Source organism: Zosterops lateralis (assembly GCF_965231275.1).
Source record: "Zosterops lateralis genome assembly, chromosome: Z".
NCBI lineage: Eukaryota > Metazoa > Chordata > Aves > Passeriformes > Zosteropidae > Zosterops > Zosterops lateralis.
In genome coordinates this window covers 3,523,780-3,541,277 of record NC_139800.1, presented here as the reverse complement: position 1 = coordinate 3,541,277, position 17,498 = coordinate 3,523,780, and the positions used below count along the sequence as shown (strand labels likewise).

The 17,498-nt window shown below is 38.4% G+C and overlaps 1 protein-coding gene across 4 annotated transcripts in view; it reads left to right on the top strand.

The window, feature by feature from the left end:
- Positions 1–17,498, top strand: part of SMARCA2 (SWI/SNF related BAF chromatin remodeling complex subunit ATPase 2) — a 119,543-nt gene that overhangs the window by 12,542 nt on the left and 89,503 nt on the right. For all 4 annotated transcript variants that reach the window (XM_083884149.1, XM_083884151.1, XM_083884152.1 and 1 more), the window contains exons 2-3: positions 801–1,061; positions 9,388–9,511. In XM_083884149.1, the coding sequence (XP_083740275.1) occupies positions 837–1,061; positions 9,388–9,511 (349 nt within the window). In that variant the 5' untranslated portion in view covers positions 801–836. The remainder of the gene's footprint in view (positions 1–800; positions 1,062–9,387; positions 9,512–17,498) is intronic.

Here is a 17,498-nt window from a genome sequence, read left to right as displayed (position 1 = left end):
TGCTGGCTGCACTTACACTGAGTCAGCTGCTCTAGGGCAAGCTGCTGGTTCCAGCTGGATGTCAGCACTCCCCTGTGGTTCCCCTGGCTGCAGCCCTGCTCCCTGCAGTCCATGGCTCCACACTGGAGCTGTTTGCCTCGGCAAGGGGTGGTTGGGGGCAGCCAGGCCCTGTTCCAACCTGTCCTTGTCACTGCTGGCTCTGCCCGTGCCCAGTCAGCCCCTCCAGGGCAGGCTGGTGGCTCCGTGTGTGTCTCACTGCTCTCTGGCAAATGAAAAACAGTTCTGAAGATAGTGTTAATAATGCTTGTTTCACTGTATTACCATGAATTTTCGAAGTACAAATTTCAGGCTAGTCATGACATTTTAGGGAAAGATTTTTTTTTTAACATGTAGGTTACAGAGATGCCTGGCTCTCTTTCCTGTTTTTAGTACTACTGTGCTTGGCCCACATGACACATCTGGTGATAGCAAGTCAGTTCAACTGTTGTTTCTGGTAGATGTTTCTGATAGCACACCAGCTGCTTTGTTCTGTGAGTACTATACAAATGTCCAGAAATGGACAGAATTTTCAGGGTCCTTATCTTTCTACTGGGCTTCTAGAGGGATGATCAAGCTAATGGGCAACAGTAGGGGTTACATAAGCATTTTCTGCTGATGACAGCTTGTATGTGTACATAGATATGTGTGTGTGTGTGTGTGTGTGTAACAACTGCCAGTAGATTTTATTGAATTTTTTTTTCCATGCCCCTAATGTCACATAGAAATCATGGTTTTGTTTTTGTTTTGTTTTTGTTTACTAGAACTATTCTACTAATTGAAAAGGAGACAGAAAATAGATGTCCACGCCTACAGACCCTGGCGCCATGCCTCACCCTGGTCCTTCCCCTGGACCTGGACCTTCACCTGGACCGATTCTGGGACCCAGCCCAGGACCAGGGCCGTCTCCTGGCTCCGTGCACAGCATGATGGGGCCGAGTCCTGGTCCTCCCAGTGTCTCCCATCCAATGCCGACTATGGGGCCGACAGAGTATCCACAGGAGGGCATGCATCAGATGCACAAGGTAATGGTTTGTTACAAGTGAACCTTTTTTCTCTAGAGTTCTCTCCACTGATGAAAAGAGCTACTTAAACTGTGTTTAGAGCTGCTTAAATGCTGTTACACATCACCTGCAAAGCTTCAGCTGCACTCTTTACTTCTTTATTTATTACTAAAGATTACTCGTGTATCAGATTAAACACAGCTTCTTTGTTCTTAGTAGACTATGAACTATAGTTAGTAATTTGGAACTGTTCATTTTTAAGCTGTACTTTTCAGTAAGATGTTACCAGGGAGAAAAAAATGAATGATAGTGTTAAAACTTTAAAGCACACCATTCTAAACACCTTTTTTCTCTTTTTCTTCTTTGTGTCTGTTTGGACATCACATGTATTTTTTTCTGGAGTGGTTTCTAATTTTGCATGAAATTGTTATTTTTCTTTAAAAAAAAACCAAAACAAATCAAGCTTAATCTACCTCAGAGGATTTGTATTACAAATTTGTTTACTCTTCCATATTGAAAATGTGGTTGAAAAACATGGCTTTCAAATTATTTTATAAGGACTCCATCTTATAAAGGAATATAAAACTATGTGTAGAATATGCCAATAATTGCACTTCAGTAGTTATTGTTATACACTTAAAATCAGACTATGTGTGCTTAGATTATCATTAACGTTTTTTGCTTTGAGAAAATACTTGCCTGTGTGGAAATTACTCTGTACTGTTCTTTATGTACTGTCATTTTTGTTTGGTTGTATACCAGAGATTTAGAATCCAGAATAATTCTGATCACACTGATGTTCTGCTCAGAAATATGTGGTAGCAGCTTACAAAGCCAAGATATTGAAAACATTTTGGCAGCTCTTGTTGATTCTGCTTGGAATTGTTATATGCACATAGAGAAAAAAAATATAATAGAAAACTGTTTTAAAGATACAGAAACATGTTTTAATTTTCCTCTTGAAATGACATCTTCATTTTGACATTCTCACATATGGATCAGTTTCATTCATTAAAACAATATCCAGTCAGTAGGGACATGATATTACCATCTTTTACATGAAGAACTAAAAAAATTTTAATAATACAAAGACTAGCTAAAGTGAAGGAGGCTGTGATCCAGCTTTCCATTTGTACTGACCTGTTGTAATTTCTGAGAGTTCAGTATGTGCAGTGACTATAACCTTTGCATTTGAATCTTGAGGTATCTCATTTAGCTGTTAGCCAAGTTAGACATTTGCAGTTGGCATTTTTTTTGTTTTTGGGGTCAGTTACAGCCCAGCTTTTCAGAACTCTGTCCCCAGACTTCATAGCCAGGGTTCTAAAATCCTTCATTCCTTTCAATTTTTCCTACCTGTAGAGGAAGAAGGTGCCACCAGGAAATTTCGATGGAATGGCTGAAAGCTTCACACATTATGTTTTTAACTGATACATCTTGTTATATCAGGAAGTTAATCCTGTGTTATAATTAGAAACAAACCAACAAATGTCATCCCACAACATTCTTTCAGAGACTTCAGAGAGCATCTCACAAGGTTCTGTGAGCCAGAGTAGAAATTCTCCCATTGAGGTGGCATTAAAATATTTTGAAAAATGCACCACAAAGCCTGTATAGCCAATTCAAAGATGATAATTCAGTATAGTTACAGTTAAATTACTCTCCTTTTTCTATACCTTGATTCTGGTTATGGAATACAGACTGTAATTTCACAAGTCTTTATTTTAGTAGCAACTGCCTTGCTGTTTTCTTTTACATTTCCACTTCAGAGGTTCCAGCATGTCTTCAAATGTGTATGATTAAGCTAGAAAATGTCTGTTGAATGGATACAGGTGAAAAAAAGAAATCAGGTAAAATCTTAGGTAATTTTTGGTCTAGATGAGGTTTTGGGTCTGTTTTTCTGTGCAACTCCAGTAATAGTATATTGGGATAACTGTTGGATGGGTCTAAGAAATTCTGTGGAAGCATAGAAGTGCTGCTAGATTATTTTGTAAATACTACCTGAATGTTGTTCAGTGTAATTAAAAAAACTGGTCAGCCACCTGCAGCTGGACCAAATAAACATTTTCTTTTTGCTTGGTGCTATATAAAATATGTTGACTTCATGATATATCATAACACTATTTTTTTAATGAAATGCAGTAAAAATTGGGAATTGCACCAAAAGTGTCCCATTTTAACAGTTGCTTTGTGGGGTAGCCATGTATGCAAGTAGCATGGAGCTCTTCTTTTAAAATCCACATACTTAAGTGAGCTAACTTCATTCTGTGTTAGATGTTTGACCAGTTTACAAATGATAATATAATGCAAAACTTAAAAAAATCCAAAGGATCAATCAGTAGCTGAAACACTGATTGAAACAATTTTTATTAATAAATGGTAATTCCTAGCATCTGTTTACTTAAGGCTCTTATTATGAAAGCTAAAAGATTGTATATTCTCTTAGTTACCAGAAGTCCTTTCCACAGGAAAATTTGCTATTAGTTTACATCAGTTTTGAGAGAAACAATAAATTAATTGCATTTCTTGCTAGTTTCTTGAGGACTATCAACCAAATTTCTGGGAAGCTACAGGTCCAAATTTTACCAAAGTGTGTCTTGGATGTATCACAGTATTAAGGAGGAATACTTAGGAAGTCTGTCAGGGATACTGCTCACTCAGATAAGGCCTCAGAGAGAGTCTTGTGAGAAAAAATACTTGGAAGCTGAAAGATGTTGAAAGAAAGCATTCCTTGCCCTAATCTTACTTTCCTTCTGCATCCACATGGAAGCTTCTGTGGAGACAGAACCAAGGTTACATGGTTTTGGTCGGAATTCATAAAGCCTTTCATACAGTCCCCCACAACAGTCCTCTCTGAACTGGAGATGATTGTGATGAGTGGACTGTTAGTGGATAAGAAAGTGTTTGGACAGACACATCTGGAGAGTAATGGTCAGAGTCCTGATGGGCAGCAGTGCCAAGCGTCTGTACTGGCACCAGTGTTATTTAATGTCTACATTAATGACTAGGCAAAGGGGCTGAGCAGGTTTGCACATGACACCAACCTGAGTGCTGCAGACATGTCTGAAGGATGGGATGCCATCCAGAGAGACCTGGGCAAGCTTGAGAAGTGGGTCCATGGGAATTTTATGAGTTTTAAACAAGGCCAAGTGCAAGGTGCTGCACCTGGGTTGGGGCAGTTCCTGGTACCAGCCTGGGCTGTGGTGAACAGGTCAGAGCAGCCCTGCTGAGAAGGCCTTGGGGGTGCTGGAGGATGGACATGACCCAGCAATGTGTGCTTAAGGTCCAGAGGGCCAAATGTGTCCTGGGCTGCATCCAGAGCAGTGTGGGCAGCAGGGCCAGGGAGGGGATCCTGCCCCTCTGCTCTGCTCTGCTCAGACCCCACCTGCAAGGCTGCACCAGCTCTGGGGGCCCAGCACAGGAAGGGCGTGGAACTGTTGGAGTGAATCCAGGGGAGGCTACCAAATTGATAGAGGGATGGAGCACCTCTCCTGATGAGTTGGGCTGAGAGAATTCAGTTTGTTCAACCTGGAAAAGAGGTGGCCCTGAAGTGACCTCATTGCAGCCTTCTAGTACCTGAAGGGAGCCTGCAGGAAAGGTGTAGAGAGACTTTTTGCAAGGACAGGTAGTGACAGGATAAGGTGGAATGGTTTCCAATTGCAAGACAGGAGGTTTAGATTAGATATTAGGGCAGAAGTTCTTTCTTGTGAGGGTAGTGAGGCATTAGAACAGGTTGCCCCCAGTAGCTGTCGATTTTCCATCCTTGGAAGTGTTTAAGGTGAGTTTGGATGGGACTCAGAGCAACCTGGTCTAGAGACTGCCATTGCAAGGAGTTTGGAACTTGATGATCTTTGAGGTTCCTTCCCTCCCAAGCTGTTCTGTGATACAGCCTTCTGTATCTTCTTAAATGCTCGGTGGACCCCGTGATTTTAACTGCTTAACTTTTGGTTATGACAACACTGTAGCTTGTTAATTTGCAGGGTGCTCATTTGAGGGATGGATGGAGTTATGTGAAATCTTGGTTTATTTTCTCTTCCATTTAATTGTAACCTGATGCATAACCACTTCTTTTGTGAAGTTGTAATGGGGTGTAGTGTAAATGCTGACTGTGGAGTAATTACAATGATGTAATATGCTGGTATTGGTGAGTGAGGTAAAATGTGAAGGAGAGAAAAAATTCTTTTGAAATAAACATATTTAGTAAAAACTAGAGTGTTGTTCATTCAGATGTTCCATTAAAACAGAATGCAAGTGGTTTCCCATTTCAGATACTATTGGCAAACAGATCTATGCACATTTGACACTCTGAGAATCAAAATAGTTCTCTCAATGTCCTAGAAGTAACAGCACACAACATCAATAGACATGTTCTCTGTATTATTTTTGTTGTTTGTGTCTACTTTAGTAAAAAAAAAAAGGAACTATTGCCAACCTTGAAAAATCAACAGGAAACTTAATATAAAAAGATTATTTAGTAATCTTTTTAGAGATTAATTGGAATCAGTGGCCAATTTCTTGCTGCAAGAACCACATTCAGACTGGTTGTTGATCAGGAATCCATTCAGTTTTGCTGTGCAGTTATGTGGCAGTTACATGACAACACACTGCTGTTTGGTCTGTGTGATTCAGGTTTTTTGGATGTATGGTCTGCAAGAAAACTAGTCAGGTACTCAGTCTCTGATTTTAAGGCTGGAGTGCTTTTTTGTTTGATAGTTTTTTTTAAAGAGGTATATTAAAATAAAAAAAAAAAAACAACAAGCAAAAACAGATGCTGTAATGTCACAGTTTACCTGAAAATAGGTCAAACTGTGATGTATCTCTGAGAAGACCTTAGTTGCTAAATTCAGAGTAAAAGCACTGTAGGCAAAATGTTCCTTATGCATTAGACATTATGTAAGTTTGTAAGTCTGCCAAGTCTATAGGCATGTGCTAGCCTACGGTTGAAGTTGATCCCTCATTCTGTTTTTAGAAGCACTGTTTATTTGGCCTGTCCAGCACTTGTTTCCTTACTTATGGAGACCAATAAAAATTGTAATTTCTGCTCAAAGCTGAATATGTCTCAGGTTCCTGTTTCCCTTCTGTTCTGTCATATTAGAAGACTAAAATAAATTTAAAAAAAAAACACCCCAATGTGATAGTAGTGCTTTGTTGGTAATAAAGGTTAGTTATCCTAATAATGTCTTTGTGGAAGATAGCTTTATTAACTTACAGAGGACCAAAGAATTTACAAGAATTATGTTGTGTGTAAGATACCCTCTGTAATTCTTAACCTGTTGCATAATTTTGAGTTATCCTCTAGCCCTGTAACTGTACAGTGATTTAGAAAAGTTACCAAAATAACTATTCCTCAGTTCTTTTAGTCCACAGCTGTCCTCTGCTGAATTGCCTTCCTTATTGTACACAATTTTTTTCATAGCCAGTTAAAGGTGCTTTTAGATGAAATACGTTTTTGGAAGTAACAGTCTCTGCATACATTAGCAATTGCATAATCATTAAAAGTAATTTTGGCTTCACAGAAGTTCATGCCATCTTCATCTTTTGTATTTTTGCTAGTAAAAGGTTGATTTATTAATTCTGATGAATTTCGTTTCCAGTTTTTTCACCACATAAGTGCAATACACAGTTGCAGATCCCTTTTTTGCTATATATTTAGTCTCCCTTCCATTAGACTTAAAGCATTTCAGTTTGATACAGTTGTTTTTGTGTGTGTGGTTTTCTTAATAATATTTTTTCAAAAATCTGTTCTTTTGATCAATTCTCTCCACAGAAGCATGCCTTGAATTGAAGTTTTATTGTATGATCATATCACTACCTCTCTGTTCCTGTGTGATTTTTTAAAAAATCCTTCTACCAAAGGCTTTATCAAATCATTCTCTTCTCCTCTCTTCTCCTCTCTTCTCCTCTCTTCTCCTCTCTTCTCCTCTCTTCTCCTCTCTTCTCCTCTCTTCTCCTCTCTTCTCCTCTCTTCTCCTCTCTTCTCCTCTCTTCTCCTCTCTTCTCCTCTCTTCTCCTCTCTTCTCCTCTCTTCTCCTCTCTTCTCCTCTCTTCTCCTCTCTTCTCCTCTCTTCTCCTCTCTTCTCCTCTCTTCTCCTCTCTTCTCCTCTCTTCTCCTCTCTTCTCCTCTCTTCTCCTCTCTTCTCCTCTCTTCTCCTCTCTTCTCCTCTCTTCTCCTCTCTTCTCCTCTCTTCTCCTCTCTTCTCCTCTCTTCTCCTCTCTTCTCCTCTCTTCTCCTCTCTTCTCCTCTCTTCTCCTCTCTTCTCCTCTCTTCTCCTCTCTTCTCCTCTCTTCTCCTCTCTTCTCCTCTCTTCTCCTCTCTTCTCCTCTCTTCCGCTCTTTTTTAACTGACAACTCCTTTCCTCACCCTCTTTATGCTGGTACTTGTTATGTACCCATGCTGTGTGCCTTCTTACTCCACCTGAGCTGTTTGTGTTCCCAGAGGTTTCATGGCTGGCACCTGGCAGTGCGGTGAAACCCATCCCTGCAGTTGGGTACACCACAAATATGTACAGCCAGAGTCTTCTGTTCTGGAAATCAGATCATGTTACCAGCAAGTCTCCTCCTCTTGGCAGCCATGAGGATACCCTGGCAGCCAGCACATACCATGGCAAAACAAGAATGCCTCCAGCTCTAATAGGTGTTTTGGTTCCTGCGGTACTCAGCTCCTGCACACAGAGTGTTGTCCTGCAGACAGGTCTCCTCTGTGTTGGCTGTCTTTGTGAGAAGAGGCAAAGAGAGAGGGAAGGATCTTCATGCCTCAGGAAATGGCACTGGGATTTACTTGGTTAGCAAAGTGGAACTATTTTTAATGTGCCAGTCATCTGCGTCTGCAGTTCTGCTCCATATCCCAAGTTCTTGTGATCAAAAATAGCTTCTGGAATAGTGTGTATTTTTCTGATACAGTTTCTTTTCACGAATATTTTTTATACTGTCATGACAATTAAATGATTCGTGAAACATGAAAAATCCATTTTATTTTTCCTTTTCTGTAGCTTTCCTCCTTTTAACCCAAACTTCTGATACGGAAAAATTATAGTAAAATATGTTGAAAAATGCTGAACAACAAAAAAATTCTGTGTGTTTCAAGGTATTTTCACTCAAAGGCTGAAATGGAAAGTAGAAATTCTACATGAAGGATTTATGACTTGAAATTTTTTTTGAATTATTTTTTCTTTTGTAGAAAGGGTGGCCTTTGTTTAATTCTGTTGAAATTGAGTCATGTGCAACAAATTACTCAAAAATAAGAAATGACAGTTCTTTCCTGTGAGCTGATACAGCTTCTTGCATACTCATTTAATTAACTGCCTGAATTTTCCACTGGAGCAAGTTATCTAAGTCTCTTTTTAAAAGGAATTCTCAGTAAATAGATGTACATTTAGATAAAACAGATCACGAGGTCTCCATTCACAGTAGGGTTTGCAAGAGCAGCATTTAGTGTGCATGCATGCATGTGTAGGAGGGCGCAGAGCTCTGTATTTCTTTAGAGAGAGCCTAAGTAAGTGATGCCAGTCTCTTCCTTCCTAATACCAAGCCTTACAGAGCTCCAAGTTAGAAGTTAATTAGCTTAATCCCCTCCATAGTTAGGGATATAAATTTTGCTTTCATGGAAAACTTTCCTGTTTCTTAGGAAATCTTTCTTCCAATGTTACTTTTCCTTTTTTTTTTTCCACTTTCAGAGCCCTTCAGTTTCGATTATGGAGTCTTTTTTAGTGCCCAGAATGCCTTCAGCTTGTTTTTCAGACTCCAACCTATCTTTTCTTCACTCTCTAAAGAGAGCACTTGGCGCTGTTCTGTGTTTGAAGTACCATGGGAACTGTTTCTGAGGAGTGTATGAGGTGACAGGAGCTGTAGGGAGCACAAGTATTGTTTTCCACTCCTTGACTGCTTATCCTTGTTTTTGTCGGTGAAGAAGAGGTTACCTCCTGCAATGTCACCCTTGTTTTTAAAGAGAAACAATGTTTGGGACATTCCAGTAGAGCAGTGACTGAAAGGGCAAAGTTTGGGCTAAAAATAACTCAAGCCACAGGCTCTACTTTCATGAGTTAATGTGTGTTACACTGCTTTGTAATATGAGGCCAAAACAGGTTATGTGTTTGTATTTGGACAGTTTGCTTCCCTGCCATTGCCAAACAGTTCATAAGGAAAAAAAAAAAAAAGACAAAAAGGAAACGGGCAAGCTGTCTTATAGTGTTCTTTGCTTCCCTAAATGTATGATTTCAGGACAGGGGTTCCTGGTTTTATTTTGAATGACTGCTGAAAGAAGTTTTTCCTCTTCACGTATTTGTTTAGATTGAGTTAGTTGTTCATATTTTTATATACTATCTCTCTCTAAATACTTATTTTGTTTTCACAGTCTATTGATGGCTTGCATGAGAAAGGAATGGTTGAAGATGTTCACTGTGGCTCCATGAAGAGTATGCGACCTCCTCATCCTGGAATGGGTCCACCCCAGAGTCCAATGGACCAGCATAGCCAAGGTTTACCCATACTGTGCATGCTCTGTGATTTTGGGGCCTCTTGTTCCACAAAGAGTCTGTAGTTCCATGTGACAGAATTGCCAGTTACTTCCTTTCAGCTTTGTTTGGAAAAGCTAAACAGGGCAAAGACAATAACTGAATCCCTTTGCTTTCTGGAGTATCCATAAGGCATGTATTGAAAAAAAGCTAAGGTTCCAGTTTGTGGCTGGGGCAAGTCTATCACAGATTGCAGTTTGCATCTCTAAAGAAAAAAACCCACCAACTTAATTCTTGTCTTACGTGGCTGCTGAAAATGTAAATACATTTTTATATGTTTTGTTATCATCAAGGGCCGATCAAAGTTATTTTGAATGTTTTTTATGCCAGAAGATAGAAGCTCTTTTTTACACATTCCTGCATGCCTTCTTTGTGTCCTGTAGGTTGGAACATGAAAGGGAATGCATACTGTGAGCAGCTTGGTATTTTGGAAATCTAACTGGAAACACCTGCTAGTATTAATAATTTCAACAGCAGATAAAGTTTTCTGTGTTGCATGCCTAATTATTTTACAAGAACACCTGAAGAATCCCAAATGATACTAGACTCTTGGTGTTACAGTCTGTACAGATCTATTAGGAGGTGGTCCTGAACTTCTTTGTGATTTTCAGTGGTGTGTGACTGAAACTCTAGACTGTAACTGTGGAGCTGAATTCCAGTCTGGGACTCAGATAATTAGAAAGTAACATTTTTCTATTAAACCTTTCAATATCATTTAAGTAAAATAGAACTGACTTTGCAGAGACAAATTCTTAATCAGGTAAAACTTTCTCTTTTGTTGATTTCAACAAAATCTAAGCATGATCATCGGAGAGACAAGTTTTACTTGTCTTTGCATTTAGGGGACACTTCTGCTTGGGATGAAATGAGCAGAGCATTTAGTCTAAACATGAAGATGAGGCAATTCGTACATTATGTACTGAAAATACAGGAGCACAGGTTACAAATGCTTCAAATACAAGTAGCTTCTTGTTTTCTTCTTTTCTGTGCTGCCTCAGGTCAGGTTTGCAGGTTACTTTGCACTGTAAAAAGACGATTTATTATATTAGTAGCAACTTTGTCGGGCTAGACACTACAGATTCCTACTCTCTTTTTTGTGTGTGCCAGCAACCGTTACAGTGTAAACAGAGATTACTGGAGTTCTGATGTGGAGCACGCTTTTTAAAGTCAAAAAAAGCCCCAGATGTTCTAATGTAACACGAGGTCCATGGATGGAGACAGATGCAGGACACAGATCTTTTCAAGTCCTGGGAAATTATTTTTCCAAGCTCCTTTTTATAGCCAGCTTGAATTTTCTGGGCTTGGGAAGCTTCTTCTTTGGGAATCTCTGCACTGTCCAGATTTCTGGCCAGTGGTGTGTCTGCATCCAGGGCTTAGGTGGGGACACTGAGATTTTTGCTCCCCCAGAGGGCAAAGCCAGGTAAGCTGAATGAGGTCTGTTATGGATCAGACTCATTATATCCAGCTGTAAACCAGCTGTATATTGCTACATTCTGATATTCCAGATACTTTTTTGGACAACATAGAGGACTGTTTTAGCTTTCATTGCCTCTGTGGTTTTTATTTTATTCTTACACAACTGTCTTTTCCACAAAAAAGTGGTAATGGCACTTGATGCTGTTCTGAGGCCTGCTGGGCAAAATCTCATTTACTAGACTTGTAGGTTACCATTAGTGTAAAGGTCCAAGGTAGAAAACCAGGTTCCTTAATAGCCTTTCAGCCTGTTGGGTATTTTCTGTCTGATTTCCCACAACATTGGAGAAACTAGGACACTTGTGTTTTTATACATTTTTTGGAAATATGCAGTGTGGCCAGTTAGAGTTTACCCAGGCCCACACTCATAGCAAAAGGACAGTATGACTTCTCTGAGAATCCATGGAAAGATACCTGGTAACTCTTGAAGCCCTGAAAAAAACTTTGGTTTATTATGATAGAAACCAAGGCTTACTGTAAGGTTAAGGTTTACTTCCTTGTACATATCTGATAGTTGAGCTTACAATACACAGTTGTGTACAATTTTTAACAGTGTAAGTGTCAAATAGAAATTACACTTCATTAGGTCTAGGTTGTTTCGTGCCTTATTGTTTGTAGTTCTCAAGTTGAAGTAGATGAATATGCAGTAATTAATATTTTTGTGGGGCATTTGAGGGAAAGTAGCTGAATAATTCCAAAATCCCAGGAAGTGGACCACCCCAAATTTGCCCATTAATTTGAAAGCTTAGGGAGGATGGCCATGTGTCAGTAAATATTATTGTAGGTAAAATAAAAATTGTCTATCTTTTAATTCTTTCTGATGAGGTGTATAATTCAGATCATCAGGAATAGTTTTTCGGAAAAATCATAGAATCTTAGAAACGTTGTATGGTTTGGGTTGTATGAGGACCTTTAAAAGTCAATTCTGTCCAGCCCTTTTGCAGTGAACCAGGGACATGTTCAACTGGATCAGAGCCCCGTTGTTGTTCAGAGTTGTTCACGCCCCGTTGAAACTCATTATATTTCCAGGGGTGGGGCATCTACCAACTGTTCGGAGCAACCGGGCCAGAGTTCCACCCTCATAAAACAAAAGTCTTCCTTAAATCTAGTCTGAATTTATTGTTTTAAACCATTTCCCCTTGTCCTGTGACTACAGTCCTTTTTAAAAGTCTCTTTCCAGCTTTCTTTTAAGCCTCCTTCAGGGAGGCTTCCTTATTGAAAGCCTGCAATAAGGTCTCCCTGGAACCTTCCCTTTTTGAGGAGGAATAACCCCTGCTCTCTCAGCCTGTCCTCACAGGAGAGCTGGTCCATCCCTCTGATCATCTTTGTGGCTTCCTCTGGATCCTCTCCAACATCTCCCTGTCATTCCTGTGCTGGGCCCCCAGAGCTGGTGCAGCCCTGCAGGTGGGGTCTGAGCAGAGCAGAGCAGAGGGGCAGGATCCCCTCCCTGGCCCTGCTGCCCACACTGCTCTGGATGCAGCCCAGGACACGTTTGGCTCTCTGGGCTGTGGCCACAAAATGACAGGTCATGTCAAGCTTCTTGTCCACCTGTATCCCCAAGCCCTTCTTGGCAGGGCTGCTCTCCACCCTGCATTCAGCAATATGTACTGATGCTGGGGTTTGTGTCAGCCCTTGTGCAAAGCCTTGCACTTTCATTGTGAAACCTCATGAAGTTCACATAGTCACACTTCTTGGGTTTGTTTGAGTCCTTCTGAATTGCATAAAATCAGCCTTTAGTCTGAAAAATTTACTATCGTATATTAAGTTCATATGATACTATTATATTATTTTTATATACGCATCAAACAAGTCTCTCGTTTTTTGTGGGGATCATAAACAAAATTCCTTCATTAAAATGTCAACAGGAGTGATACAGTATTTGTACAGTTGTCAGGAAAAATGATCTTAGCTCATGTATGAGGCTTCTCTATGCATTGCTAAAGCCAGTAGCATGATCATAGAGAAAACCTTGTCTGCCTGATAGAGTTATCAAAGTTCCTTCATTTGTTACTGTATGATACTGAGATTTAAATAAAAACCATAACTAAAAAAATTTCACTAAGTAAAATCTATATAATCTACATTAAATATATTAAGGTAAGATAATTAAATGACAGATGATAAGCTTAACTATAACTAGATGATGATTATCCAGTTGTGGAATTTTCTGCTCTTTTAAGAATCTGTTTTAGTTTCAGTGGGGTTCAAGGTATTTGTGATCTGGAAAAAGTTTGAAGTCAGTACAGATAAATACTATATATATAGCACAGAGGTTTTGCTGTGAATAGTAAGCTAGTTACAAAGGCTGATCAGAATCTGAGAAGAATGTGCTTATTTTTCTAGCATAGACTTTAGCACAGCCAGCAACAATGCATGTCTAGGAGCAAAATAGTTTGCTGTGTAGTAGTATGAACTGTATCATAAAAAGCAGTCTGTACTGCTGAGAAGAGTATGTTTGTTTTATCCTGAAGAATGTTAAGCTCCATTTTTTAATTTATCTGATGAGAGAATTAAAAGAATACTTGATCAGTCTGCACATTCTCAGAGAGTAAAAGGGTTTATAATAGATGGAGCCTTTAAAGGGAAAAAAAAACCAAGAACCAATGTATTTTGGTACCTGCAAATTATTTGAATTCAGAATGTGTTACATAGCTATATCTTACTTAATGGAGAAAATTAATCTTTGCAGTAAAGATTACCTAAGTATTTGTGGTAAGTTTTGTGTCCAGCATACAAAAGTTAATGCAGCACTGGATGTCTTTCTCATCTGTTCCATAGACAAAATGCAGAAGTTTCTTCAGAGGTCAAGGGCTGCTGGTCTGTTTTGGAAAAGTTAGGTAGACTGTTGTAGCTGTAATGGTCTAATGGTCTCTTATTGACAGAAATCTGTTCACAGGCTCCAGGATTCTGAGAAGGACTGGTAAGATAGAGTGGGAAACAATGTCCTTAAATTTATTGACCATAGCAGGGTGGACAACCTTCATAAAATGCTTCAGTTCTTAGAAATCTGAGTGGAACAGTTGCGATGAATCCATAGGCTGTAGTCCCTCTGTGTGCAGTTTACAATGGGAAGTGATCACAAAATGAGATTTCATTTAGATGTCAGATATTCCAATAGCAGTCTTTTTAGGTTTTTTTAGTAATTTTGTAGAAGAATAATGTCTTGCAAAAGATTGTGTCTAAGTATAAAAGCAAGATTTTTTTTTATAAAATACATGCTTAAAATGTGGGTGATAAATTAGAAGTAAATTGGTAACTGCACATGCAGTTGTAGATATGGTTATGTAAATCAAACATACAGTTGTGAATAAACAAGAGAAAATTGATACTGAATTTTGGAAGTAATGATTCTTATAGCCTGTGTTAAATAGTTAACTATCCTTTTCTGAGGTGAAGTGAATGAAGAGCAAAACAGAAACATTTGAAAGCTAAATCTGCAAGAACTGTGCCATTTCACCTAAATTCCTGTTCACTGGTTGAATGGCAATTACTGTTCTGAGATTTTTGCATTTTTTTAACCAACAGTAATTATTAAGTTAAGGTATGCAACTTTATTATTTAGTTTCTGGGTTTATTTTTTTATTGGTGCTCAGTGAGATGTGAGTCATGCAGAAAGAATGTTTCACTAGCTCAGACAGATCATCACATTTTTATGGCATACTGCAATAGGGTGATTTTCAGAAGTCTGACATTAATTTATGGGGGAGAATACTATGAGTTGGTATCTTTCTCCTCAGCAGTTACTCCTTCCAGTCTTTCTGCCAAATTGGAGGAAGGGTAAACATTCCTGGCTAATTTTGGTGGCAGATTCTCTTTTCTTGAACTTACATACAGCGATGTCCCTGTTTAGTCTTAATACCTTTGTTTTGATGCTAAAAGGTTAAATGAATGGAAAATACATTGCTCCAACTTGATATTTAGCTGTTTAAATAGTAAACTTACTGCATGTTACAGATTTTGAATTTGGTTGGAAACTGTCTTCCAGCTCTGTGAGTGAACTGTGGAGATTTCTGCAGTATTTATATGAGGAGTATGAAATTTACTGTAAATTGCTAAGCTCTAAAACAATTATCCAACAAATTAAAATCATGGTTAGAATTCACCTTTGAAAGGGATTGGGGAGAAATTCGAAAGACAAGTGAAATATTTATATAAAATAAAATATTTTTATTATAAAGACTTAATAAAAATATATAAATGGACTGAAGTAAACAGTTTATGTATTTTTCTGGGATTTATAAAAATTAAATGAAGTTACTGTGATACAACAGCGAAATACAGGCCAATTTGAATTGTTTTGCTGTCTTTTCTTGATGTTTGTAAGTGGAAACATAAGAGCTGAAGAATTTTGGGATTCTGGGACTTGATCTGTATTAATTTTTAGTAATCGTGCAGTATTTGTTGAGCTTAAAAAGACAGACCATTTTTTAGCTTCTAGAATTCACTAACATACTGCTACTTCACAGGCAATGTTCATTGTCCCTGCTATTCTTAAATTAGTTACAGTTCCTCTTCTGAATTATTTCAGACTTTTAAAGATGAGACAAGATGTGCCACCTTATCCCTCTGCCTGCCAGTGTAAGACCTCTCAACAACTTTATTTCTGCAGTCCTAACTTTAAATTATTTGCACACTTGACCTCTCTTTCTTCTTTACTAGTGTTAACCCTGGCCACACTACAGAGAGGGAAATGTTACGTTTTGCTTGCTTTAAGGAAGTTTGTAGCCTCAGTCTGATGTGGACATACTTTCCACTGTGTTCCAAGACACTCTACTTTTGTGCCATGTGTTCTGGAGATGGACTTGATCCCTTTTCTTTGTTTTTTCATCTAATTCCAATGGATGATTTAAGTGATGCGATATACACAGCTATATTTCTTCAATCCTGTCTGTATCTTCCAAATACAAAAATTTTCTTGTAGTCACATTCTTGAGTACAAATGTACCCTTGCTGTTGGTGTTAGCATAAAGATGTGACACACGTGTTCCTCAGACACTTTGGTTGCCTAAGACTTACTAAATTTTAGTGGCAGTTCAAAATCTCTGTTGAACATTCCAGTGTTTGGACTGCTAAAACTTTGATTCTTTCTGTATCCTTACTAGGGTTTTGAGTTCATTCGTAGGTGTTCTTTCCATTTCATTATAGCATTAAAAGTGAAGAAGAAAGTGTCTCAAGACACTTTTTTAGCGCTGTGATTTTTCAGCTTTAAAACAGAAAAGAAAGATGTTATTGTTTCTGTTAACTGAAGTGAAACAAAAAGCAATTAAAGCAGAAACTTTTGTGCACACACTGCCCTCCAATAGTACTTGGAGAAGTGTTAGAACTAGGATTTCTTCCAATGTTAATACTGTAAAGAATATGCATTGTTTACGATGTGCCGTGTTGTGTTTCACTGAATAAATTGATACCAAAGTGGGATTAAGTATGTTTCTGATTATGCATACAGTTAGGAGTATTTGAGAAGGGTTTCTGATGCAGCCTTTTCTGTGACCCATTGAAGGATTATGGAAAAGACAGACAGGACTCTCCTCAAAGGTGCACAGTAAAAGCAGAGAAGTAATGTTTACAAATTGTGTAAGTGAAATTCTGATGGGACTTAAGGGAAAGGAAATTCAGCACGAGAGTGATTAGGAATCACTGTCATTTGAGGTTTTCAGAACTTAGTTAGACTAGATCTGCAGAAACTTGATAAAGCTTAGAAATTACTACATTTTTAAATTATAGACAGCATTGTTTGGCCTCTCTTTCCTGTAGTGAGTGACTTCAACTCTCTGTGTTGTTCAGAACTGTAGGTTACCATTGTCCTTTTATGGTGGTTGGACTAAATTTTAGGGGATCTTCTGGTGTGCATCCTTATCTGTGTTAGAGTATGTGTAATAAGATAGAGGAAAAAAGCAAGTAGTATAAATACTCTGTTAGGAGAGGCTTGTGGCTGTATTTTTTGTCACTATTTTATGAAAGTTTTCAGAATTTAAAGGAAAATTTTCATATGGCATCACAAAATTTATGTTGTGTAAATGCCACATTTTAGCACCTTTACAAGGAGTTTGGAAGGATTTTGTTCTTTCCTGGCTTTGTGGGAATTTTGTTTTCATTCTTCCTCTTGTCAAGCACAGTTTCCCATTGTTAAGAATGCTAATGCAGAGGCCTTAGAGGAAGAGAGAAAGTGTAAGTAATAAATACATAGCTGGAAATATAAAAAATATCTTCAGAATTCTTCTTTGCAAAACTTAGTTACAGGACTTTGCAGCTTGAACTGTCAGGACTGAAAACAAACACTCAACATCTTACACTGCTGTTGTAAACTTTTGTAGTCCAGATGCATTTCAAGATCTTGGGTATGAAATCTATCAGTCATTAAGGAATTTCTAAATTGGACAGTATAATTTGGGGAGGGACAGAAACCATTTTTTCAACAGCAGTTCAGGAAACAATGTAATTGCAGTTAGGTGCCATTTAAAGTAAATCTTGATATTTG